Raw genomic sequence first — 27162 nt, forward strand, 5'->3', positions numbered from 1 at the left:
GAAACTTGTTGCACACCCCTCGTATGAATTTTATAAGGCCACAAATGATAACAAAAAATATAGAAGACGTACTGAATCATGGCGTGCCTACTAACCGGAACAGAGTTTGAATCTAGATTTCTCTGACGTCCTAGTGGATGCTGGGAACTCCGTAAGGACCATGGGGAATAGACGGGCTCTGCAGGAGACTGGGCACTCTAAGAAAGAATTAGGACTACTGGTGTGCACTGGCTCCTCCCTCTATGCCCCTCCTCCAGACCTCAGTTAGAATCTGTGCCCGGCTCGAGCTGGTTGCACACTAGGGGCTCTCCTGAGCTCCTAGTAAAGAAAGTATTTATTAGGTTTTTTATTTTCAGTGAGATCTGCTGGCAACAGACTCACTGCTACGAGGGACTTAGGGGAGAGAAGCGAACCTACCTGCTTGCAGCTAGCTTGGGCTTCTAGGCTACTGGACACCATTAGCTCCAGAGGGATCGAACACAGGCCCAGCCTCGGTCGTCCGATCCCGGAGCCGCGCCGCTGTCCCCCTTGCAGAGCCAGAAACAAGAAGAACGTCCTGGAAATCGGCGGCTGAAGACTCCGGTCTTCATTAAGGTAGCGCACAGCACTGCAGCTGTGCGCCATTGCTCCCCATGCACACCACATACTCCGGTCACTGATGGGTGCAGGGCGCTGGGGGGGGGGGCGCCCTGGGCTGCAATTAGATTACCTTAAAATGGCTAAAAACACATAATATAGTCTAATAAACTATATATGTGTAAAATCCCCTGCCATAATATTAATATAAAGAGCGGGAGAAGCCCGCCGAAAAAGGGGCGGGGCTATCTCCCTCAGCACACTGGCGCCATTTCCTCTTCACAGCTCCGCTGGAAGGACGCTCCCCATGCTCTCCCCTGCAGTTTCCAGGCTCAATAGGGTACAAAAGAGAGCGGGGGCACTAAATTTAGGCGCAATACTGTGTATTATAGCTGCTATAGGGAAAATCACTTTGTGTAGTGTAAATCCCTGTTTATATAGCGCTGTGGTGTGTGCTGGCATACTCTCTCTGTCTCCCCAAAGGACTTTGTGGGGTCCTGTCCTCAGTCAGAGCATTCCCTGTGTGTGTGCGGTGTGTCGGTACGGCTGTGTCGACATGTTTGATGAGGAGGCTTATGTGGAGGCGGAGCAGGTGCCGATAAATGTGATGTCACCCCCTGCGGGGTCGACACCAGAGTGGATGGATATGTGGAAGGTATTAACCGACAGTGTCAACTCCTTGCATAAAAGGTACGATGACATAACAGCTGTGGGACAGCCGGCTTCTCAGCCAGTGCCTGCCCAGGCGTCTCAAAGGCCATCAGGGGCTCAAAAACGCCCGCTACCTCAGATGGCAGACACAGATGTCGACACGGAGTCTGACTCCAGTGTCGACGACGACGAGACTAATGTACATTCCACTAGGGTTATCCGTTGCATGATTACGGCAATGAAAAATGCGTTGCACATTTCTGACATTAACCCAGGTACCACTAAAAAGGGTATTATGTTTGGGGAGAAAAAGCAACCAGTGGTTTTTCCACCTTCAGATGAGTTAAATGAAGTGTGTGAAGAAGCTTGGGCTTCCCCTGATAAAAAACTAGTGATTTCTAAAAAGTTACTAATGGCGTACCCTTTCCCGCCAGAGTACAGGGTACGTTGGGAGACATCCCCGAGGGTGGATAAAGCGCTCACACGCTTGTCAAAAAAGGTGGCACTACCGTCTCAGGATACGGCCGCCTTAAAGGAGCCTGCGGATAGAAAGCAGGAGGCTATTCTGAAGTCTGTATATACATACTCAGGTACTATACTGAGACCTGCTATTGCTTCTGCATGGATGTGCAGTGCTGCAGCAGCGTGGTCTGATTCCCTGTCTGATAATATTGATTCCCTTGACAGGGACACTATATTGCTAACCATAGAGCATATTAAGGACGTAGTCTTATACATGAGAGATGCACAGAGGGATATTTGCCGGCTGGCATCTAGAATAAATGCAATGTCCATTTCTGCCAGGAGAGTATTATGGACTCGGCAGTGGACAGGTGATGCGGATTCTAAAAGGCACATGGAGGTTTTGCCTTACAAGGGTGAGGAATTGTTTGGGGATGGTCTCTCGGACCTCGTTTCCACAGCGACAGCTGGGAAGTCGACATTTTTACCCCAGGTTCCCTCACAGCCAAAGAAAGCACCGTATTATCAGGTACAGTCCTTTCGGCCCCAGAAAGGCAAGCGGGTTAAAGGCGCGTCCTTTCTGCCCAGAGGCAGGGGTAGAGGGAAAAAGCTGCACCATACAGCCAGTTCCCAAGAACAGAAATCCTCCCCTGCTTCCACTAAATCCACCGCATGACGCTGGGGCTCCACTGGTGGAGCCAGGTGCGGTGGGGGCCCGTCTCCGGAACTTCAGCGACCGGTGGGTTTGCTCACAGGTGGATCCCTGGGTTCTACAAGTGGTATCTCAGGGATACAAGCTGGAATTCGAGACGTCTCCCCCTCGCCGTTACCTCAAATCAGCCTTGCCAGCTACTCCCCCGGACAGGGAGGTAGTGCTGGCGGCAATTCACAAACTGTTCCTCCAGCAGGTGATAATAAAAGTTCCCCTCCTTCAACAGGGACGGGGTTACTATTCCACAATGTTTGTGGTACCGAAACCAGACGGTTCGGTGAGACCCATTCTAAATTTAAAATCCTTGAACACTTATATAAGAAGGTTCAAGTTCAAAATGGAATCGCTCAGGGCGGTTATTGCAAGCCTGGAAGAAGGGGATTACATGGTATCACTGGACATCAAGGATGCGTACCTGCATGTCCCCATTTACCCACCACACCAAGTGTACCTCCGTTTTGTGGTACAAGACTGCCATTACCAATTCTAGACGTTGCCGTTTGGTCTGTCCACGGCACCGAGGGTATTTACCAAGGTAATGGCCGAAATGATGATACTCCTTCGAAAGAAGGGAGTTATAATTATCCCATACTTGGATGATCTCCTTATAAAGGCGAGGTCCAGGGAGCAGTTGTTGGTCGGAGTAGCACTATCTCAGGCAGTGCTACAACAGCACGGCTGGATTCTATATATTCCAAAGTCGCAGCTGGTTCCTACGACGCGTCTGCTGTTCCTGGGTATGATTCTGGACACAGAACAGAAGAAGGTGTTTCTCCCGGAGGAGAAGGCCAAGGAGTTGTCATCTCTGGTCAAAGACCTCCTGAAACCAAAACAGGTGTCTGTGCATCACTGCACGCGAGTCCTGGGAAAGATGGTAGCTTCTTACGAAGCAATTCCATTTGGCAGGTTCCATGCAAGGATCTTTCAGTGGGATCTGTTAGACAAGTGGTCCGGATCGCATCTTCAGATGCATCGGCTGATCACCCTGTCCCCGAGGGCCAGGGTGTCTCTGCTGTGGTGGCTGCAGAGTGCTCATCTTCTAGAGGGCCGCAGATTCGGCATACAGGACTGGGTCCTGGTGACCACGGATGCAAGCCTCCGAGGTTGGGGGGCAGTCACGCAGGGAAGAAACTTCCAAGGAAAATGGTCGAGTAAGGAGGCTTCCCTACACATAAATATTCTGGAACTAAGGGCCATTTACAATGCCCTAAGTCAGGCAAGATCCCTGCTTCAAAACCAGCCGGTGCTGATTCAGTCAGACAACATCACGGCGGTCGCCCATGTAAACCGACAGGGCGGCACAAGAAGCAGGATGGCGATGGCAGAAGCCACAAGGATTCTCCGATGGGCGGAAAATTACGTGCTAGCACTGTCAGCAGTGTTCATTCCGGGAGTGGACAACTGGGAAGCAGACTTCCTCAGCAGACACGACCTCCACCCGGGAGAGTGGGGACTTCACCCAGAAGTCTTCCAACTGATTGTAAACCGTTGGGAAAGGCCACAGGTGGACATGATGGCATCCCGCCTAAACAAAAAGCTAAAAAGATATTGTGCCAGGTCAAGGGACCCTCAGGCGATAGCTGTGGACGCTCTAGTGACACCGTGGGTGTACCAGTCGGTTTATGTGTTCCCTCCTCTTCCTCTCATACCCAAGGTGCTGAGGATAATAAGAAAGAGAGGAGTAAGAACTATACTCATCGTTCCGGATTGGCCAAGAAGGACTTGGTAACCGGAACTGCAAGAAATGATCTCAGAGGACCCTTGGCCTCTGCCTCTCAGACTGGACCTGCTACCAGTCTGTTCCAAGACTTACCGCGGCTGCGTTTGACGACATGGCGGTTGAACGCCGGATCCTGATGGAAAAGGGCATTCCGGTTGAAGTCATTCCTACGCTGATAAAAGCTAGGAAAGATGTGACAGCAAAGCATTATCACCGCATATGGCGAAAATATGTTGCTTGGTGTGAGGCTATGAAGGCCCCCACAGAAGAATTTCAACTGGGTCGATTTCTGCACTTCCTACAGTCAGGAGTGACTATGGGCCTAAAATTGGGATCCATTAAAGTCCAGATTTCAGCCCTGTCTATTTTCTTTCAAAAAGAACTGGCTTCACTGCCTGAAGTTCAGACGTTTGTTAAGGGAGTGCTGCATATTCAGCCCCCTTTTGTGCCCCCAGTGGCACCTTGGGATCTCAACGTTGTGTTGGATTTCCTAAAATCACATTGGTTTGAGCCACTTCAGACCGTGGAATTAAAATATCTCACGTGGAAAGTGGTCATGCTTTTGGCCTTGGCTTCGGCTAGGCGGGTGTCAGAATTGGCGGCTTTGTCCTGTAAAAGCCCCTATCTGATCTTCCATATGGACAGAGCAGAATTGAGGACGCGTCCCCAATTCCTCCCTAAGGTGGTATCGGCGTTTCATTTGAACCAACCTATTGTGGTGCCTGCGGCTACTCGGGACTTGGAGGCTTCCAAGTTGCTGGACGTAGTCCGGGCCCTGAAAATCTATGTTTCCAGGACGGCTAGAGTCAGAAAGACTGACTCGCTGTTTATCCTGCATGCACCCAACAAGTTGGGTGCTCCTGCTTCTAAGCAGACTATTGCTCGCTGGATCTGCTCCACGATTCAACTTGCACATTCTGCGGCTGGACTGCCGCATCCTAAATCAGTCAAAGCCCATTCCACGAGGAAGGTGGGCTCTTCTTGGGCGGCTGCCCGAGGGGTCTCGGCTTTACAACTTGCCGAGCTGCTACCTGGTCAGGATCAAACACGTTTGCAAAATTCTACAAGTTTGATACCCTGGCTGAGGGAGGACCTTGAGTTTGCTCATTCGGTGCTGCAGAGTCATCCGCACACTCCCGCCCGTTTGGGAGCTTTGGTATAATCCCCATGGTCCTTACGGAGTTCCCAGCATCCACTAGGACGTCAGAGAAAATAAGAATTTACTCACCGGTAATTCTATTTCTCGTAGTCCGTAGTGGATGCTGGGCGCCCATCCCAAGTGCGGATTGTCTGCAATACTTGTATATAGTTATTGCCTAACTAAAGGGTTATTGTTATGAGCCATCTGTTCGTGAGGCTCAGTTGTTATTCATACTGTTAACTGGGTATAGTATCACGAGTTGTACGGTGTGATTGGTGTGGCTGGTATGAGTCTTACCCGGGATTCCAAATCCTTTCCTTATTGTGTCAGCTCTTCCGGGCACAGTTTCCCTAACTGAGGTCTGGAGGAGGGGCATAGAGGGAGGAGCCAGTGCACACCAGTAGTCCTAATTCTTTCTTAGAGTGCCCAGTCTCCTGCGGAGCCCGTCTATTCCCCATGGTCCTTACGGAGTCCCAGCATCCACTACGGACTACGAGAAATAGAATTACCGGTGAGTAAATTCTTATTTTCCCTTTTATTCTTGTGAGCAGGACATAGTTAGAGCTTCTAGAAGCAGGGCCCCAACACACAAACCCCTCCTCTTACCTAGTGTGGAGTGGGTGCATTACTTGTTCTTGGGAGCGGGGCACTGGGCTGTGATATCTATATAAACATGGAGGAGGAGCAGCAGCAGCCGCTTTACAGGAAAGAAGGTGCAAGCTGCTGCCCTACATGTCTGCAGCCAGTGTTTGGCGTGGAGTCAGTACGGTAACAAAACACTGAATCAGTGCTTTAGTGTTGCATAGGTGCAACTGCTTATGTTTTATTGGTAGCTGCACCCTGTACAGAAGTTTGGTCCTATAAATATGCCTTCCTCAATAAACCCCTCCTTAATTTTAATAATTCAGATTTGTTCTCTGAAATCATGGTTCTCTTTTAAAACTATGCTATTCAAATTTGGGAATGTATTATACATGATGTATTCTAATGATAAACTTAAATTTCAGCTGAATACGTATAGTATAAAAATTGTTTCTCATATATCATGGTTGTTATTTGCCCTTTTATTAACAGTAATTTATAAAATGGCAGCGTATTCAAATGTTACCTGAAAACTGTTGTTGACCCTGCTGCCAGCCTGTCCCTTCCTCCACAACTAATGCCAGTGGCATTCTATGCTACTGAGGGTGGGGACAATTAATCAAGCATTTTAGTAAAAGACCCATAGCTATGAGATGTGGAATAGCAAGAAGTGTTAACATTTGTAGCTTGGTCTTCTAGACGTATGTGGGACTGTAGGGTCTACTTTAAACTATACTTATCCATATCTTCAGATCGTAGCTGTATAACATTCTATGGGGGCAATGTAATCATTTTTTGGGGCACCCAAAAGCTAAACCCAACTAAAATACTGCCCGCAAATGGAAAAGTCCTGTTTGGTGGGACACTATTAACTCGTCACCATGGGGTGGCTGTGGACAGAAATGTTGGCGACCGCTACAATTGAATTACTTTCCTAAGTGCTTCCAGGCCACAGTGATTGCTTTTAGAGCATTGATATATATGCATTTTTTATCTATATTTAGGTGAAATTACTTGGGTGGCATTGTGCCAGGGTTTTAATATCTTACATTAGTATCTATTAGATTCCCGCAGGAGCAGAATGAATATCTCAGTTCAGTGCCAACGCATTTGCTGTATGCAGCCGATAGACTGCAGAGCTTGATGTTATTAAGCCGTGTGTACAGTATGCTGGTTATCGGGCTGCTAATTGTGCAGCACTCTTTGTTGCAGGAGGTTCTTAAACAACTACAAGGAAGCATTGAGGATGAAGCCATGGCCTCTTCGGGGCAAATTGATCTATTGGAACGACTGAAAGGTAATCTCATAACAGATTTGTACAGCTTCTTCTGAGCATAGTTTAAACAGCATTGTATGCTCATCATCTGAACACTTTGGGGGAGGGGTATCAAACTTTCTAAAGAAGACTAGTAGAGAAGTCGCCCATAGCAACTTTTCTCTTTTATTTATCATTAATTGACAGCTAGAAACGAATTGGTAGCTACGGGCCACTGTTCCAGTTGCTCTCCTCCTGAGTACTGTAAATGGTTTGATCCATAACAGCTAGTCTATGTTACTGGTTTGCATTCCTCAAATGCTGGTACGCTATTCTCTGCTATTCTCTGAAAACCTAGCCTTTAATGCTTAATCGACTACAGTTTTCAGCCAATTAGGTGCGTGTTTGCAAAAGGTGTTAAACGTGCACACTTCGCTTATAAATTGGCACACTTCTCCTTCATGTGTGCACCTGAGATTCGCACACTTTAGAAATGACAATTCGCACTACTCTTGCATATTTTGTCCAAAAAGTGAACTGGGAAAATAGAATGAAAAAGTGGGGAGACCTTCCTAGACTCAAAGTGGCAACTTCGTTAGCAGAATCGTGAAGAAGACTGTTAATGGGCATAAGGAGAGTGCTGCACCTTTTAAAAGGTGTCAAATGGCTGATTTGTGTGTTTTATTTTATTTCTTAAGTTAAATGTATAAAGCTTAAAAATGTTGTTTACTTATAAAAGAATAAAAAAATGCACAAAAGGGTTATTTGGGGGCAATTTGAGGCCCTTTTTAGGCTTTAAAAATTGTTTTACAAAAAATGATAAAAAGCAATTATTTTTCATTGAAATACTTGAGTTAAATGTGAGGTTCATAAACTAGTGAAAAAGTTGTTTTTGGGGTACTTTGAGGCATTTTTTTCCCCACCCCAAAAATGACATGTGATTATTGGCCAAATTAAGCTAATTGAAAACTTCCAAATGCCTAATTAGTCATTAGGGGGGGGGGGGGGGGGGGGGTGACCAAGGGATTCTGATTCAAGTCCCATGCTTTTTACATTAAAATAAAGATTTAAAGATTTCCCCTACTTTTACATCTGCTCAGGGGGTGCAAATAAAAACAGGCAAATTTACTCTGAAAAGGGATGCGAGTTTGGAATTGATTTGCAGATGTAATTCGCAGAGCTTGATGTAATTTGCCGTAAATTCGCTAAACAGTACCACACTTGCACCTAATTGAATTGCCCCCTGAAAGTTTAAGTGGAACGTGTTAACATTATGAGGGTAAAGTCATTGCCGGTTCTATGGGATATGACCAGACACTAATTTATATAATCAATGGGGTATATATGATAGGGTGTGAGGTCCATGAACTGATTTAATCTCAGTGATTAAGGCTTTAGGTTTAAAATGGCAATAGTTTTAAATGACAAAACCAACCAGCTTTTGCCATTTGAATTATTTCCAATTTAAAGCTACAGTCACATGGGGTTATTCAGGCTTGTTAGCAAACAAAGGAATACACATGAATAAGCAAAACTATATAACTTCTGCAGAGAGAGTTAGATTTGGGTGGGTTATATTGTTTCTGTGCATGGTAAATACTGGCTGCTTTATTTTTACACACATTTTAGATTTCAGTTTCAACACACCCAACCCAAATCTAAAGGCCCATATAGACGGGCCGATGTGGGAGAGATGTGTGCTGAGCGGGTGAAATGAGTGACCTGCTAGATTGGCCTGCACGGCAGTCCAATCTAGCACCAGCGATAGCGATGTGCGGGGCTGCGCATCGCTATCGCTGTAGGGGGTACACACGGGCGATAATACTTAAATTCTAAGCAATCTAGTCAGATTGCTTAGAATATTGCTCCGTGAGTACCCCCCTTAACTCTCTCTGCACATGTTACATCTGCCCCACCTGCACTGCACACGGTATTGCCCAGTAGTGTGATTTTTTTTGGTGTGCTAACAAACCTGAATAAGGGCCATAATTGCCTAAAACGATCCGATTAACGGACCTTGCATAGTTTACATACAGCCTGATATACGTGCGTACTTTGTCGCTTTTACTCTGTAATTTGTCACTTAGAGAAATAATTCACAGAGGGAAATGTCATAGCTGGTGAGATGCAGAGGTCGCCTCAAAAAAAAAAAAAAAAAAAGTTTAGCTACCTTGCTACTGAAGTACTGATCTGGTTTTTTTTTTTTGTTTTTTTTTGGGGGGGGGGGCGGTTATACTTCGGTTTACCCATTAGTATATAATTTTATGAAATGCATATGTTGTTTGTTACGTAGATTTTGACAGAATATATATTTGACTTGCAGTTTTTCTCTTTACAGAATTAAATTTAGATGGTACTAACTTCCCTGGCATCAAAATGAAATCAAAGGTGTCCCTCCGGTCTTATGGGAGCAGGGAAGGCTCCCTCTCTGGCCACTCAGGGGAGTGCAGCCCAGTCCCTATGGGTTCCTTTCCACGGAGGGGCTTTGCCAATGGGAGCAAAGAAAGTGCTGGCTTCATAGATGAACTGGAAAAGGAGAGGTAAATAATTATGTAAATAGCGTTTCACATGTTGCGTAAGACTGAAAAGTATATAGCTGGTATTTAACCTTTTCATATTATGTATTCAGATCTCTTTCCACTATTTGTTGTATTGTGTTGCAGCAAGTATCTTTAACCAAGTCATCTAACCGTGCAAGTCTGAGGTTCTCAAACACATTCCTCAAGACACCCCAATGGTGCAGGTTTTAAGTATATTTGTTTGGCCACAGGTGACTTATATAGTACCTAAATCAATTTGATTTAACCATCTGTGCTGAGCCATGGATATACTTAAAACCTGGACCGTTCGGGTGCCTTGAGGACTGCGTTTGGGAACCTCTGGTGTGAGTTGTTACAGTGACTAGCCATCATATTTTTTTTGCATAAAGAATTCCCCCTGGACCTAAAAAATATAGCTGGTAGCAGTACTTGGAGCTAATATAAATAAAATGTACTTAATGGGTACACTCTGTTCACTTGCCTTGTCAGGGCCACCAGGATGCACACCACACAGTAAATCCAGGTATGTCTGGTTCTCTCAGCCTGATGACAATAACATTTTGTATCCCTAAACCTCTTAGGGCCCGTTACCCACTGATGTTCAAATATTGGGCTGGACTTTTATACCACATACGAAATACAATTCATTCTATTACGTGCCAAAGACCAATAAAATTTTGTGTATATTTGTATTCCTGTATGTTTTTTTTAGACACTGCTAAATCCATTTCAGTGCACTGAAAGCTTGTTAACTCACTTGTCAATTGCCTTTTAATTATGATGACCCATTCATTTTTATTGTGCTTTATGTGTAGAAAGCGCATTGGTTTTCACCCCACATCAGTATATAGCACCCAGAACCTCCTGATTGCCAGCCAGTCACATCACAGCAAGTGTAGGAAATAGTTTATGATTGAGTCAGTGATAAAGTTCAATTTAGTTGCCCATAATTCTGGATTAACCCGTAATTTCTGTAATTCTGGATTAATTAGAAGAAACCTATCCAAAATACGACCATATCTTACACAAGACACTAAGGGGGGTATTCAATTGTTAGAAAAAAACAGACATCCAACTGACTTTTCAATCTAATAAAAAAAAAACACACCCAACTGACTTTTCAAACAATTGAATATTCCCCAACTCTAATGCATACACTCACAGATCCCCTCTGTCAGTCCTACCATTGGTTATCGGTGTTCTACTGTATTCAGTTTAAAATACTTTCTCTGACGTCCTAAGTGGATGCTGGGGACTCCGTCAGGACCATGGGGATTAGCGGCTCCGCAGGAGACAGGGCACAAAACTAAAGCTTTAGGATCAGGTGGTGTGTACTGGCTCCTCCCCCTATGACCCTCCTCCAAGCCTCAGTTAGGTTTTTGTGCCCGTCCGAGCAGGGTGCAATCTAGGTGGCTCTCTTAAGGAGCTGCTTAGAAAAAGTTTTTAGGTTTATTATTTTCAGTGAGTCCTGCTGGCAACAGGCTCACTGCATCGAGGGACTTAGGGGAGAGAAGTTCAACTCACCTGCGTGCAGGATGGATTGGCTTCTTAGGCTACTGGACACCATTAGCTCCAGAGGGAGTCGGAACACAGGTCTCACCCTGGGGTTCGTCCCGGAGCCGCGCCGCCGACCCCCCTTGCAGATGCTGAAGATTGAAGGTCCAGAAACCGGCGGCAGAAGGCTTTTCAGTCTTCATGAAGGTAGCGCACAGCACTGCAGCTGTGCGCCATTGTTGTCACACACTTCACACCAACGGTCACGGAGGGTGCAGGGCGTTGCTGGGGGCGCCCTGGGCAGCAATGTATAATACCTTATTCTGGCTAAAAATACATCACATATAGTCCCTGGAGGCTATATGGATGTATTTAACCCCTGCCAGGTCTCAGAAAAACGGGAGAAGAAGCCCGCCGAAAAGGGGGCGGGGCCTATTCTCCTCAGCACACAGCGCCATTTTCCCTCACAGAAATGCTGGTGGGAAGGCTCCCAGGCTCTCCCCTGCACTGCACTACAGAAACAGGGTTAAAACAGAGAGGGGGGGCACTTATTTGGCGATATGTATATATATATTAAAATGCTATAAGGGAAAAACACTTATATAAAGGTTGTCCCTGTATAATATAGCGTTTTTGGTGTGTGCTTGGCAAACTCTCCCTCTGTCTCCCCAAAGGGCTAGTGGGGTCCTGTCCTCTATCAGAGCATTCCCTGTGTGTGTGCTGTGTGTCGGTACTTGTGTGTCGACATGTATGAGGACGATGTTGGTGAGGAGGCGGAGCAATTGCCGGTAATGGTGATGTCACTCTCTAGGGAGTCGACACCGGAATGGATGGCTTATTTAAGGAATTACGTGATAATGTCAACACGCTGCAAGGTCGGTTGACGACATGAGACGGCCGGCAAACCAATTAGTACCTGTCCAGGCGTCTAAAACACCGTCAGGGGCGTTAAAACGTCCTTTTACCTCAGTCGGTCGACACAGACACGGACACTGACTCCAGTGTCGACGGTGAAGAAACAAACGTATTTTCCTTTAGGGCCACACGTTACTTGTTAAGGGCAATGAAGGAGATGTTACATATTTCTGATACTACAAGTACCACAAAAAAGGGTATTATGTGGAGTGTGAAAAAACTACATGTGGTTTTTCCTGAATCAGATAAATTAAATGAAGTGTGTGATGATGCGTGGGTTTCCCCCGATAGAAAATTATTGGCGGTATACCCTTTCCCGCCAGAAGTTATGGCGCGTTGGGAAACACACCTTAGGGTGGATAAGGCGCTCACACGCTTATAAAAACAAGTGGCGTTACCGTCTCCAGATACGGACGCCCTCAAGGAGCCAACTGATAGGAGGTTGGAAAATATCCTAAAAAGTATATACACACATACTGGTGTTATACTGCGACCAGCGATCGCCTCAGCCTGGATGGGCAGCGCTGGGGTGGCTTGGTCGGATTCCCTGACTGGAAATATTGATACCCTTGACAGGGACAGTATTTTATTGACTATAGAGCATTTAAAAGATGCATTTCTATATATGCGAAACTCTGGCATCAAGACTAAGTGCGATGTCCATATCTGCCAGACGATGTTTATGGACACGACAGTGGTCAGGTGATGCAGATTCCAAACGGCACATGGAAGTATTGCCGTATAAAGGGGAGGAGTTATTTGGGGTCGGTCCATCGGACCTGGTGGCCACGGCAACAGCTAGAAAATCCACCTTTTTTACCCCAAGTCACATCTCAGCAGAAAAAGACATAGTCTTTTCAGCCTCAGTCCTTTCGTCCCCATAATATCTGCCCAGGGATAGAGGTAAGGGAAGAAGACTGCAGCAGGCAGCTCATTCCCAGGAACAGAAGCCTTCCACCGCTTCTGCCAAGTCCTCAGCATGACGCTGGGGCCGTACAAACAGGTGCGGTTGGGGGTCGTCTCAAGAGTTTCAGCACGCAGTGGGCTCACTCGCAAGTGGACCCCTGGATCCTACAAGTAGTATCCCAGGGGTACAGATTGGAAATTCGAGACGTCTCCCCCTCGCAGGTTCCTGAAGTTTGCTTTACCAACGTCTACCTCCGACAGGGAGGCAGTATTGGAAACAATTCACAAGCTGTATTCCCAGCAGGTGATAATCAAAGTACCCCTCCTACAACAAGTAAAGGGGTATTATTCCACACTATATTGTGGTACTGAAGCCAGACGGCTAGGTGAGACCTATTCTAAATGGAGTCACTCAGAGCAGTGATAGCGAACCAGGAAGAAGGGGACTATATGGTGTCCCTGGACATCAAGGATGCTTACCTCCATGTCCAAATTTGCCCTTCTCACAAAGGGTACCTCAGGTTTGTGGTACAAAACTGTCACTATCAGTTTCAGACGCTGCCGTTTGGATTGTCCACGGCACCCCGGGTCTTTACCAAGGTAATGGCCGAAATGATGATTCTTCTTCAAAGAAAAGGCGTCTTAATTATCCCTTACTTGGACGATCTCCTGATAAGGGCAAGGTCCAGAGAACAGTTGGAGGTCTGAGTAGCACTATCTCAACTAGTTCTACGACAGCACGGGTGGATTCTAAATATTCCAAAATCGCAGCTGTCTCCGACGACACGTCTGCTGTCCCTAGGGATGATTCTGGACACAGTCCAGAAAAAGGTGTTTCTCCCGGAGGAGAAAGCCAGGGAGTTATCCGAGCTAGTCAGGAACCTCCAAAAACCAGGAAAAGTGTCAGTGCATCATTGCACAAGGGTCCTGGGAAAAATGGTGGCTTCTTACGAAGCGATTCCATTCGGCAGATTTCACGCAAGAACTTTTCAGTGGGATCTGCTGGACAAATGGTCCGGATCGCATCTTCAGATGCATCAGCGGATAACCCTGTCTCCAAGGACAAGGGTGTCTCTTCTGTGGTGGCTGCATTCAGGACTGGGTCCTGGTGACCACGGATTCCAGCTTGAAAGGCTGGGGAGCTGTCACACAGGGAAAAAATTTCCAAGGAGTGTGATCAAGTCTGGGGACTTCTCTCCGCATAAATATACTGGAGCTAAGAGCAATTTACAATGCTCTAAGCTTAGCAAGACCTCTGCTTCAAGGTCAGCCGGTATTGATCCAGTGGGACAACATCACGGCAGTCGCCCACGTAAACAGACAGGGCGGCACAAGAAGCAGGAGGACAATGGCAGAAACTGCAAGGATTCTTCGCTGGGCGGAAAATCATGTGATAGCACTGTCAGCAGTTTTCATTCCGGGAGTGGACAACTGGGAAGCAGACTTCCTCAGCACGACCTCCACCCGGGAGAGTGGGGACTTCATCGAGAAGTTTTTTCCACATGATTGTGCACCGTTGGGAAAGACCAAAGGTGGACATGATGGCGTCCCGCCTGAACAAAAAACTGGACAGGTATTGCGCCAGGTCAAGAGACCCTCAGGCAATAGCTGTGGACGTTCTGGTAACACCATGGGTGTCCCAGTCGGTGTATGTGTTCCCTCCTCTGCTTCTCATACCAAAGGTACTGAGAATTATAAGACGTAGAGGAGTAAGAACTATACTCGTGGCTCCGGATGGGCCAAGAAGGACTTGGTACCCGGAACTTCAAGAGATGCTCACAGAGGACTCAGGGCCTCTGCCGATAAGAAGGGACTTGCTTCAGCAAGTACCATGTCTGTTCCAAGACTTACCGCGGCTGCGTTTGACGGCATGGCGGTTGAACGCCAGATCCTAAGGGAAAAAGGCATTCAGGAAGAGGTCATTCCTACCCTGGTCAAAGCCAGGAAGGAGGTGACCGCACAACATTATCACCACATGTGGCGAAAATATGTTGCGTGGTGTGAGGCCAGGAAGGCCCCACGAAGAAATTTCAACTCGGTCGATTCCTGCATTTCCTGCAAACAGGAGTGTCTATGGGCCTCAAATTGGGGTCCATTAAGGTTCAAATTTCGGCCCTGTCGATTTTCTTCCAGAAAGAATTGGCTTCAGTTCCTGAAGTCCAGAAATTTGACAAGGGAGTACTGCATATACAACCCCCTTTTGTGCCTCCAGTGGCACTGTGGGATCTCAACGTAGTCCTGGGATTCCTCAAATCACGTTGGTTTAAACCGCTCAAATCTGTGGATTTGAAATATCTCACATGGAAAGTGACCATGATGTTGGCCCTGGCCTCGGCCAGGCGAGTGTCAGAATTGGCGGCTTTGTCTCACAAAAGCCCATATCTGATTGTCCATTCGGACAGGGCAGAGCTGCGGACTCGTCCCCAGTTTCTCCCTAAGGTGGTGTCAGCGTTTCATCTGAACCAGCTTATTGTGGTACCTGCGGCTACTAGAGACTTGGAGGACTCCAAGTTGCTAGATGTTGTCAGGGCCCTGAAAATATAGATTTCCAGGACGGCTGGAGTCAGGAAAACTGACTTGCTGTTATCCTGTATGCACCCAAAAAACTGGGTGCTCTTGCTTCTAAGCAGACGATTGCTAGTTGAATGTGTAGTACAATTTAGCTTGCACATTCTGTGGCAGGACTGCCACAGCCAAAATATATAAATGCCCATTCCACAAGGAAGGTGGGCTCATCTTGGGCGACTGCCCGAGGGGTCTCGGCTTTACAACTTTGCCGAGCTGCTACTTGATCAGGGGCACACCCTGGCTGAGGAGGATCTGGAGTTCTCTCACTCGGTGCTGCAGAGTCATCCGCACTCTCCCGCCCGTTTGGGAGCTTTGGTATAATCCCCATGGTCCTGACGGAGTCCCCAGCATCCACTTAGGACGTCAGAGAAAATAAGATTTTACTTACCGATAAATCTATTTCTCGTAGTCCGTAGTGGATGCTGGGCGCCCATCCCAAGTGCGGATTGTCTGCAATACTTGTACATAGTTATTGTTACAAAAAAATCGGGTTGTTATTGTTGTGAGCCGTCTGTTCAGAGGCTCCTACGTTTGTCATACTGTTAACTGGGTTTAGATCACAAGTTATACGGTGTGATTGGTGTGGCTGGTATGAGTCTTACCCGGGATTCAATATCCTTCCTTATTGTGTACGCTCGTCCGGGCACAGTATCCTAACTGAGGCTTGGAGGAGGGTCATAGGGGGAGGAGCCAGTACACACCACCTGATCCTAAAGCTTTAGTTTTGTGCCCTGTCTCCTGCGGAGCCGCTAATCCCCATGGTCCTGACGGAGTCCCCAGCATCCACTACGGACTACGAGAAATAGATTTATCGGTAAGTAAAATCTTATTTTTACTTGCATACAAGGCTATTAACCAAACTGCACAAACATACATCCCTTCGCTCATCTCAAAATATCTCCCTGCCCGACCACTCTGCACAAGATCTGCGTCTCTCATCCACACACATTACTCACTCCCACTCAAAATTGCAGGACTTTCTCCGGGCTTTGCCCACTTTGTGGAATGCCCTCCTATGCACAATAAGACTTTCCTCTAGTCTCCAAACCTTCAAGCGTTCCCTGAAAACTTACCTCTTCAGAGAAGCTTATCAAATTCTGGACCCACCCACATAACCTTCAATGCCTTCTTATCTAGTTACATCCTCTCTGTACAGACCACACACATCCTCACAGATTTTGTCTGTCTTCACTTTCACATCCTCCTTACCCTTGGCCAACATTGCTGAGCGACCATATCATACAACCCATTATGAACCTTTGCAATCTGGCCGGGCCATTATGCAATAGGTAGCACCTATCCTTGTGTATCAATGCCTATCTCCGTATAGATTGTAAGCTTGTGAGCAGGGCCTTCCAACCTCTGTCTGTCATTTCCTAGTTTTGTTCTATTACTGTTCTAGTTGTAAAGCGCAGTGGAATATGCTGCGCTATATAAAACTGTTACTAAATAATAAGATTACAATTAGGTAATGACAATGAAAGAGGGCTTTATTTTTAACACTAAAAATCGATAAACAGGTTTCTCAGCTTTTTAATTTCAATAATGTTTATTAAGAATTGCTTGAGTTTTATTTACATATTACTGTTTCGGTATTATGGAACAGGGTCTTAGGGAGTTTCACTAAGCTGACACAGAGAAAGCTGTCCAGAGCAATAAGGGTAACCTGTTACATTGGACCTCCCACCCTGTCTGCTGATCCTGTATTGGAGTGGCACATGTGTGTTTCACTGTATTGCCAGTAGTAGTTGGGTATCACCATGCTCAAATGAATGGTGACTAAACCCGCTTATCTGTTTCCCCCCGATATATTGGCTGCTAGTGGCCTCTTTCTATGCTAACAGGACTGCCGTTATCTAGACAGTGCATTATCTTGTGTTTTTTATTCCCTAAAATGGTTCAAATTGCTATACAGGTTGAGTATCCCATATCCAAATATTCCGAAATACGGACTTTTTTGAGTGAGAGTGAGATAGTGAAAACTTTGTTTTTGATAGCTCAATGTACACAAACTATGTTTAATACACAAAGTTATTAAAAATATTGTATTAAATGACCTTCAGGCTGTGTGTATAATGTGTATATGGAACATAAATGAATTGTGTGAATGTAGACACACTTTGTTTAATGTACAAAATGATAAAAAAATATTGGCTAAATTGACCTTCAGGCTGTGTGTATAAGGTGTATATGTAACATAAATGCATTCTGTGCTTAGATTTAGGTCCCATCACCATGATATCTCATTATGGTATGCAATTATTCCAAACTACGGAAAAATCCCATATCCAAAATACCTCTGGTCCCAAGCATTTTGGATAAGGGATACTCAACCTGTATAAGAAATCCAGGGTACATGTTCATCCATAATAACGACTTAACGTCAGCGCTATTACTGTATGGCCCTTACCAGTATTTTTGTTTAAGGATCAAGTCTAAACTTAAAGTTGACCTTTTATTAAGTTGCAATCCCATTGGAAGGTCTGATTCATGTGATAGAATCTGCAATGTATTCTGCCTGAATAGTTGTTCAAAATCTTTATATATCTGAATGTGTCTTCATCACCTTGAGGTCACAACACTGAATAGTGGAACATTTTAAATATCTAGCAATTGCTGTTTATATGGCATTGGCGTCATTTAGAAACTGTCCATGTACCCTATTTGTACATTCCTTGTACACTTAAGTACTCCCCACTGTCCTTTTTTTCAATTATTTTATAATAGTTTTTTTATTGAAGCTTAATTGGTGCCGTTAAATAAACAATACAGCAAAACAGTAATAATGGATATTGTCAAATTCTAACAGAAAAATTTCATGTACAATAAATAAAATATAAACAAAAAATAAAGTTAAAGAAAAAATGAAAGGAGTTTTGTCTCTCGCCTACCAGCCCCCCCCCCCCCCCAGATAATGTTATAAACAGTTACATCTCCAACTCAAAGTAAACTAGGAGGATCTCCCGCTGTCTCACGATATAAACGTTTATGTATGCGGTCCTTAATTTTGGATGATAGGATGTCTCTGTAATGCTGGGTACATACTTATAGATATATTTGCAGATCAGTTAATCTGAAGATATATCTATAGGTGGATCAGTCAGTGTGTTGTGCATACACACTGCCCGATTCGTCATGTCTGACATCACGAATTGGGTGGGCATTTATATGCGCCCTCCCAGTTGCGCTTATAACCAACGCCGGCTAGTGCAGCAAGTGTACGGGCAGTCGACTGACCGCCCGTACACACAGCACAATGCTCTAAAATATCTGTTGGTATATCGCAAATCGGCTGTGCTGCAGGGCCGACGCGATATGTCTGTGAACGGCGACGTTCACGGACCTCTCGCTGGTACACACTGGCCCTCGATATATAGGCCATTCAATTGAACTGCAGATATATTGGGTGCAGAAGTGCGATTCCACGTTTTGTGTATAACCTTACCGGCTGCCTCACCAATAACCCTCAGTAATAGTCTACTCACAGGGGTAATGCGGTTATGAGAAGGAAACATCCCAAAAATTGCCCAGGTGTGAGTGGCAAAAAGTTAACCAGGAAGGTCTCTGTATAAGATTTAATCTGCTGCCAAAAACTCGGAATCAAGGGATATTGCCAAAGACAATGGTATAAATCAGCCAATGGTTTAGAGCATCTATGACGATTATGCATAGTTGATTGACCAATTACAAAGCCCCTATGAGGATATAAGTAAGTTCTATGCAAAACATTGAAAGACATCTCAGTGTACATTGTAGAAGGTAACAATTTGGTGCTGCAAATTGACCTAGAGATAAATGTGGGAATTTAAGAAACCAACAGGATAATCTCTGAATCTATAGGGTGTAATCTAACGTTTCCGAATAAGGCTATAGTATACAGAGATCGCATTACCAGACAGAGAAGGACACTGTAACAGAGTGCCCAAAGGATTCTGCAAAGCTAATTCAGAGAAGGCCATGATAGTAATGCTAATGTAGTGTTGGGATTGAAGGTACGCCATAGGGATAAGCCTCTAATGCTTCACATTTGGCTACAGCCTCCTGGAACATGAAAGGCCTCTTAAATTCTGCATTCACCAAACTACCTATGGTAACTATCCCATTAACCTGCCACATATTAAAGGGGTACACTGCACTACTGTTTCAAAAACTAGTATTGGTTACAAGTAGGAGAAAGAAGGACTTGTGCTCCCCGTTGTTCTTTGTCATTAGCTATTTTATATAAGGGAGGCTGCAAAGGCTCCTGCAGAGTATCCTCCTGTAGAAATACTGGCCGTACATATGCTGTGTGCTGGGTAACTTTATGGCAAATATATTCAGCTCTGATAGCCTCCCAGTATATGCTTATGCAGTGCCAGATTAAGGTCCACATGTGCCTGGAGCTGAAATTTATGAAGGGCCTATTGTGTGCCTCGGCAGGAGGTGTGACAAACGCTGCAGTGAGGATGGTCTAAATAGGGGGTGTGGTCTGTGCCATGGGTTTGGCTATCTCCATGGAGGTCATAGCTAGTGCCTACCTTCAACCACATAAAAGTGGAGCAGTGCAATAGTGACCACCGTATAATACAGAGAACATCGCAGTGACCGCCATATAACACAGAGAGCTGTATCAACATGCAATGATGGGGAAAAAACAGAGCAGATGTGGAAAGATTAGAAAAGATGGCGGCAATACAGAGCAAATGGGGAAAGGGGAGCACAGATGGGGGCAATACAGAGCAGACAGGGCACTGAGGGCTCCTGGGACACACTTACTGACACATACTTACTGACGTAGACACCACTTACTGACACAGACACCTCTCACTGACACAAACACACTGACACAGACCCTATTACGGACACATACACACTTACTGACACAAACATTTGACACATACACTACTTACTGACAGATACCCCTTACTGACACAGATAACACTTTCTGGCACATACATACATACATACATACATACATACATACCTAATGACAGATACCACTTACTGACACAGAAACATCTTACTGACAGACACCCCTTACTGACAAAGATTACACTTACTGATGCAAACACACGTATAGATACGTATAGATTCCACTTACTGATACAAACACACGTATAGACACGTATAGATTCCACTTACTGATACAAACACATTTACTGATGGATACCCATTACTGACAGATACCACTTAATAAAGCAGACATCCCTTACGGACATAGATTACACTTACTGACACACACACAATTTATTAGCACATACTTACTGACAGACAGCCATTACTGACACAAACACACAAATTTACTGACACAGGCACCATTCAAATGGGATGAGGAGACCATTGGGCCTTGTGCCCCCCCCCCCCCCCCAAAAAAAAAAAAAAAAAAAAGCAGTCCCTCCCTCCTAGTCTATGTATTAGTGTGCCCCCCTCCCCTCTTAATCTGTATATGTATTAGCGTGACTCCTCCCCTCCTAGTCTGTACTGTGTTTGCATTATTGTACCCCCCTCCTCCTAGTCTTTATGTACATATTGTGTCCTGACTCCCCCTTCCCTATAATTTGTAGTCTGCATCCTTGCCCTTGGTGTTTACCTGCTTTCCTCATGGCAGCTCAGCTCCTCCTCCGGTCTTACCATCTGGCATCCAGGAATGCAGGATAAATGGACACTGAGGTTCACTCTTCATACAGCCAAGTATAGCTACAAAATGGTGTAGTGTGTTGCGCTCTATTGTAAAATGCATCTCAATAAACAGAAGGCAATAAAAAGTGAAAGGATTGAGCCTTAAATGTGTGAGGTAATGCTGGGGCTTGTAGTGCGGGAAAGGGTGGGAGGAAGCACTATCAAGAGCCTGGACAGCTGACATCACCTGGCAGCCACCGCAGAGGTCCTGGAGCTCTCCTATACAGACACAGTGGTAAAGCAGACACCGCCAACGGGAAGATATAGCGTAAGACAGGGACAGCGAACTTGAACTTTATTAGCCCAGGTGGGCATGCAATGAACTTTTGCTCCGTTTTAACATCGACCTCCCACTGCTAAAATATTTCTTAATAAAAAGCTGTATACATTTGTTTGCTCGTCCTGTCCTCATCACGTAGCGACACTCTCGGAAGGGGTGGGAGGAGGAGCTGGAAGCAGATGGGAGTGCTGCTCCTCCCCCTTCCCACGCGTCACTCAGCACAGCAGCACGATGAATAGGCTGGGGGGAGAAGGCGCTCAGGAGGAGAGATGCGATCGGCTCCTCCTCCCGCTCTGGCCAGGACAGCAGGAGTCAGACTTCAATGAGTGAGTGACTGGGGCACTCTCTGGCAGTGGCAGCGCGGCAGGTGCAGCGCTGGCGGCGGCATACAATGAGTCAGTGTGACTCATTGTAATGCTGGCAGCTATGGGTCCCTTCACTGTGGCTGTGGGCCTATTTTTAATGGGGGGCCTGGAGCTGCAGCTCCATCCGCCCCATTGTTAATCCGGCCATGTGCTTATGTAAGGCAGCTTGTATTAAGGCATGTGTTATGTTAGATGTTACGTGCGTTTCTTATCTCCAGTTATATGGAATACTTTTGCGCACTGCTAAATCACTTACTGTCTCATGGGCACTAATTTGTCCCACAGGCGCTGCAGACTTATATTGAGTCACTTAGTTTGATGCTTATATTAACTCTTCGCCCACACAGAAACATGCACTGCGAAAGTCTCCGTTCAGTTGTATGAATATATGAAAAAAAAATCAGTGCAGAGTACAGATATGCACATTTTTTAGTAACTATAAAATGTTATAGCAAAGAGGTTGTAACTCATTTCTCTAGTTCAGATTAGAAAGTATCTCAAGTTCGGTTTCTGATTAATGCACTTTTACATACTGGCTCCTATGCAGCGTTCCATGGAATTCTTCGCAAAATGCTTCTAATGGCCTTTAAGTACTTTTTTAGATGGTTTAAAAACACAAGTAGAAATGATTAAAAAGCATGAAGAAGCGAATAAGCCATAGCTAAGCACAGTGAAATGGCTTACTCATATATCTAATGCAGGTCTGCAATCTGGGATTGTGTGCAGGTATGCAGAAATCGGATCGACCAGCTCAGTGTCTAGTGGAAATTCCTGGTACAATGTGAAATCAATTTCTGTTCTTAATTCTAGTACTGTTCATTACATATTTATATTGTTCTCTTATTTAGGTCTTTACTTATTGCTGAGCTTGAAAAGGAAGAAAAAGAGAAAGACTGGTACTATGCCCAGTTACAAAATCTCACTAAAAGAATCGATGGACTTCCTCTTACCGAAAACGTGAGTGTCAGCAGCTCTAAATGCAACTCAGCTTCTTTTGTGAGAGCACAAAAGTAAACAATAATAATAATAATAATGGGTAATATAGTATATTAATGGATGTCATTTTAAGGTAATTTTGACTAGGGACATAGGGCGGTATCTAATTAGCCGCAGTAATTTACTGCGGCTAATTGACTCACCTGGAGTCATCCTATTTGCTCCGATGCCGGCACTTTTGGGCATTTTGTTTTGCCTGCCTCAGGCAGATGAAACCAAATCCCTGATAAGTAAGCATTTTATCTGCAATTACTGCCGCAAAAACACATAGGTCCGCGGCTTTTTTTGCAGATCGTATGTGTTGTCACGCAAAAACAGGTAATTGGTTGCACAAAAAATAGGCTATTATTGGATAGCCTGATAATAACCATCAATCAAAAATAGTGATAAAAGATAATTTTTGTTCAAGCAACCAGTTATCACGGCTAATAGGATACCCCCATGTCTTATTATATACAGGTTTTACTTGTGTTTTTTTTTTTTTTTTCTCAGCTTTGAAGCTAGTTAGTTTAGTGTGTGGTTCTTTATAGGGTCAGTGAACAGGACAATGTGATTGATATTGAGGATAGGGCAGTGTTTCCCTGAAGCAGCAGACTTAAGGTGTCCATAAACTTATCCGATATCGCCTCTCTTCACCCGATTCCAACGGATTTGGCCGAGAAATCGGGTGAAAACTGGCTAAATCGCGGGTGATTGACATCTGATTCGATTCGTGGTCCTGTACGCATCGGGGCTGAGTCGGTGGTCGGACGGGCAGCACATAGAATATATCTGAATCTCAGCCATCAGGTGCACATCGCAGCTGGTTTTTTTTTAGCACCTGCGATATATCGCATACGATTTCTCGGATGTCTTCACTTGAGTGGCTTTTCTCTGGATTCTCCCACCCACCCACATGACGCCAGCAGCAGTATGCGATATGTCATATGCGATAAATCTTATGTAAAAATGGCACATCAAGTACAAAATCGGATGGAAGCACTCCCGTGTAAGTTCAAGGGAAATCAGATCCAACTTGTGCCTAAGACAAGTCGCAGTGATGTATGGGGGCCTTAAGAGTTATATAGTAAAAGGAGCAGCATAGAGCCTGGGTGCAGTGCTCCTGTCACTCTGATGCTAGAGGACTCTTGTATACGTCCATATTGAACGTTTATAACGTCATACATCTTAATGGGAGGTAGTTAGTATGCAACAGTCACAATGTCTGCAGAGTAACGTCAAGCACAGCATGCAGACACAACACTAACGGACATGCATGCGGACAACACTATACCTTTAAACCTAAAGCTTTACCATCATGTTTAAAGTTATGTTCAAAATTAGAATATAGTGCACCTGCACACTGTTGAAAGTTATAGTGCCGACACGATTACAGAGTTTTACTAACCTTATTAACATGTCGGCATATTGTGCTCAACATTACACTGCCGACAATGATTGCCAACATTGTGACTCCCTGGCATTTGTCAAGTGAAACCGTTTTGCATATAGTGTACCCATCTTGTAAGAGTTTCATGGTTTGTTCGGCTTTTAGTTTTCTCTACAAACGGACATGACCAGAAGGCAGCTGGAGTTTGAGGCCAGACAGATCAGAGCTGCAATGGAGGAACAATTGGGGACCTGTCAGGACATGGAGAAACGAGCACAGGTAAGATAAAGTGGGAGCTTGAGTCCTTAAACTGTAGTGTGTCAAAAATTATTCTATCCTTAGCAGCTTTCCCGCATATTTATTTGTGTTTTTAAGTGTAAGATGTGTTTATTTAGCCAGCTAGCTGATTTGGAAGAGAGACTAAAAGAACATGTACAGATGGAGCCTCCGTTATCTTTGCTGGCTGAGGCGTTAGTCGTGATCAGGCATACGCAATGTGCCTGGCCGCAAGGAGGCTTGCTTAATCGTAGGGAGGGTCAGAGCACATTTGGCGTTACCTTTGAGTGGAATACCTGCGATCATCCACCAGATGTCGCTTTTTAAAATTACCATTGCGCATGTGTGTGGTCTCCATTAAAATACAATACTGAATTACAGCGTAACAACTACTTTACTGGTGCGTCTCATTACACTACAGTATGCTACATTATGTCAAATACAGTATATAGTACTGTATTTAGTACAGTATATACAGACGCAAATAATACAGTGTATACAGACACAAACGAACGTGATAAAGCCACAGTATAATCCATTGACGTTAGGGATATGTGAATGTCCAAGTCCCGCAGACAAATCAGCAAATTAAAATAGTAGTGTAAACAGACGCAAACGAACATGTTACAGGTATGGTCTATTGATGTTAGGGATATGTGACCGTCCAAATCCCATAGCTATTACGCATTAAATCAAAACCAATGGGCTTATGTATCTGTCATGCGGCGACGTGTCCGAGTGGTGAAGTGTGCCGCTTCCCATGCTTAGAGTCCCGGGTTCGATCCCCAAAGTACGAATGCATGTGAATTTTTTCCTGACACTATAATTTTTTTATTTTTGTATCTGTTGTAATATACCTTCACATTCAATAGAAGTGTGCGTGTGCGCACAAGTTTTACATAAAGCAGGGCAAAACTACAGGAGCGTATCTAAAATACACAGCAGCTATGAGGATGAGCGAGCTCTATGCACCGTATGGTACACATACAATACTGTAGCAGGCCAGACTCGATTGACAAGGATACCACCCGTGACCCTGCGCCTCTTGTAAGCCCTTAGCTATGGAGCGAGCGACTACATCGGTTTTGCAAAAATCATGCCAATTCTGATGGAGCGTCTCAATACCCTAGTTATATTACACAGGAGCAATAGGGATAAACAAGCTCTATGCACATTACAATACACCACACTCGATCGCATAGCAAGTTGACAAAATGGCTGCCACCCGTGACCCCTTGCCTCTTGGAAGCTTTCAGCTATGGAGCCAGCGACAACAGATATTTTGCAAGAGTCAGGTTAATGCTGAAGAAGCGTCTCAATACCCTAGCTAAAATACACAGGGGTGATAGGCATAAGCGAGCGAGCTCTATGCACATTACAATACCCCAGACTCGATCGCATCGCAAGTTGACAAAATGGCTGCTGCCCGAGCTTCTTTGCCTCGTGGAAGCCCTCAGCTATGGAGCAAGTGACGGCATATATTTTGCAAGAGTCAGGGTAATGCTGAAGGGGCGTCTCAATACCCTAGCTAAAATACACCGGGGTGATGGGGATAAGCAAGCTGTATGCACATTATGATACACCAGACTCGATCGCATAGCAAGATGACAAAATGGCTGCCACCACAGCTATGGAGCGAACGACGGGATAGGTTTTGCAGGTTACCTGGCAATGTTGAAGGAGCGTCTGAATCCCCCTAGCTAAAATACACAGGGGCTATAGGGATATGCAAACTCTGACACTGTACAATATACCGGACTCGACCGCATAGCAAACTGACAAAATGGCTGCCGCCCATGACCCCGCGCCTCGTGGCAGCCCAAAGCTATGGATCGAGAGACGTCATAGGTTTGGCAGGTTACAGGGCAATGCTGAAGGAGCATCTCAATCACCTAGCTAAAATACACACACATACAGTATTGTACATTAAGGCTATGAATTTAAATATCGAAATAAATGAAAACAGGTAATGATTTATGATGATTATGCCGTTATGGGACTTGGACGCTCATATTGCAGAACACAGTATTTCTCTGACGTCCTAGTGGATGCTGGGACTCCGTCAGGACCATGGGGAATAGCGGCTCCGCAGGAGACAGGGCACAAAATTTAAAAGTTTGACCACTAGGTGGTGTGTACTGGCTCCTCCCCCTATGACCCTCCTCCAAGCCTCAGTTAGGTTTTTGTGCCCGTCCGAGCAGGGTGCAATCTAGGTGGCTCTCCTAAAGAGCTGCTTAGAAAAAGTTTGTTAGGTTTTTTATTTTCAGTGAGTCCTGCTGGCAACAGGCTCACTGCAACGAGGGACTTAGGGGAGAAGAAGTGAACTCACCTGCGTGCAGGATGGATTTGCTTCTTAGGCTACTGGACACTAGCTCCAGAGGGACGATCACAGGTACAGCCTGGATGGGTCACCGGAGCCGCGCCGCCGACCCCCTTGCAGATGCCGAATAGAGAAGAGGTCCAGAAACCGGCGGCAGAAGACGTCTCAGTCTTCATGAGGTAGCGCACAGCACTGCAGCTGTGCACCATTGCTCTCCGCACACTTCACACCAGCGGTCACTGAGGGTGCAGGGCGCTGGGGGGAGCGCCCTGGGCAGCAATGTAATATACCTATTCTGGCTAAAATATATCACATATAGCCCCTGGGGCTATATGGATGTATTTAACCCCTGCCAGGTTCCAAAAAAAACGGGAGA

At 45.3% G+C, this 27162-nt stretch overlaps 1 protein-coding gene across 5 annotated transcripts in view; it reads left to right on the top strand.

The window, feature by feature from the left end:
• The window catches only part of APC (APC regulator of WNT signaling pathway), a 360826-nt gene that overhangs the window by 230861 nt on the left and 102803 nt on the right, over positions 1-27162 (top strand). For all 5 annotated transcript variants that reach the window (XR_010248728.1, XM_063964129.1, XM_063964126.1 and 2 more), the window contains 4 exons: positions 7057-7141; positions 9438-9639; positions 22674-22782; positions 24356-24469. Coding sequence is in view for 4 of the 5 variants with exons in the window: in XM_063964129.1 (XP_063820199.1) it covers positions 7057-7141; positions 9438-9639; positions 22674-22782; positions 24356-24469 (510 nt within the window). In the remaining variant the exon portion in view is untranslated. The remainder of the gene's footprint in view (positions 1-7056; positions 7142-9437; positions 9640-22673; positions 22783-24355; positions 24470-27162) is intronic.

The sequence above is a fragment of the Pseudophryne corroboree genome, chromosome 1 (genome assembly GCF_028390025.1).
Source record: "Pseudophryne corroboree isolate aPseCor3 chromosome 1, aPseCor3.hap2, whole genome shotgun sequence".
Lineage (NCBI taxonomy): Eukaryota > Metazoa > Chordata > Amphibia > Anura > Myobatrachidae > Pseudophryne > Pseudophryne corroboree.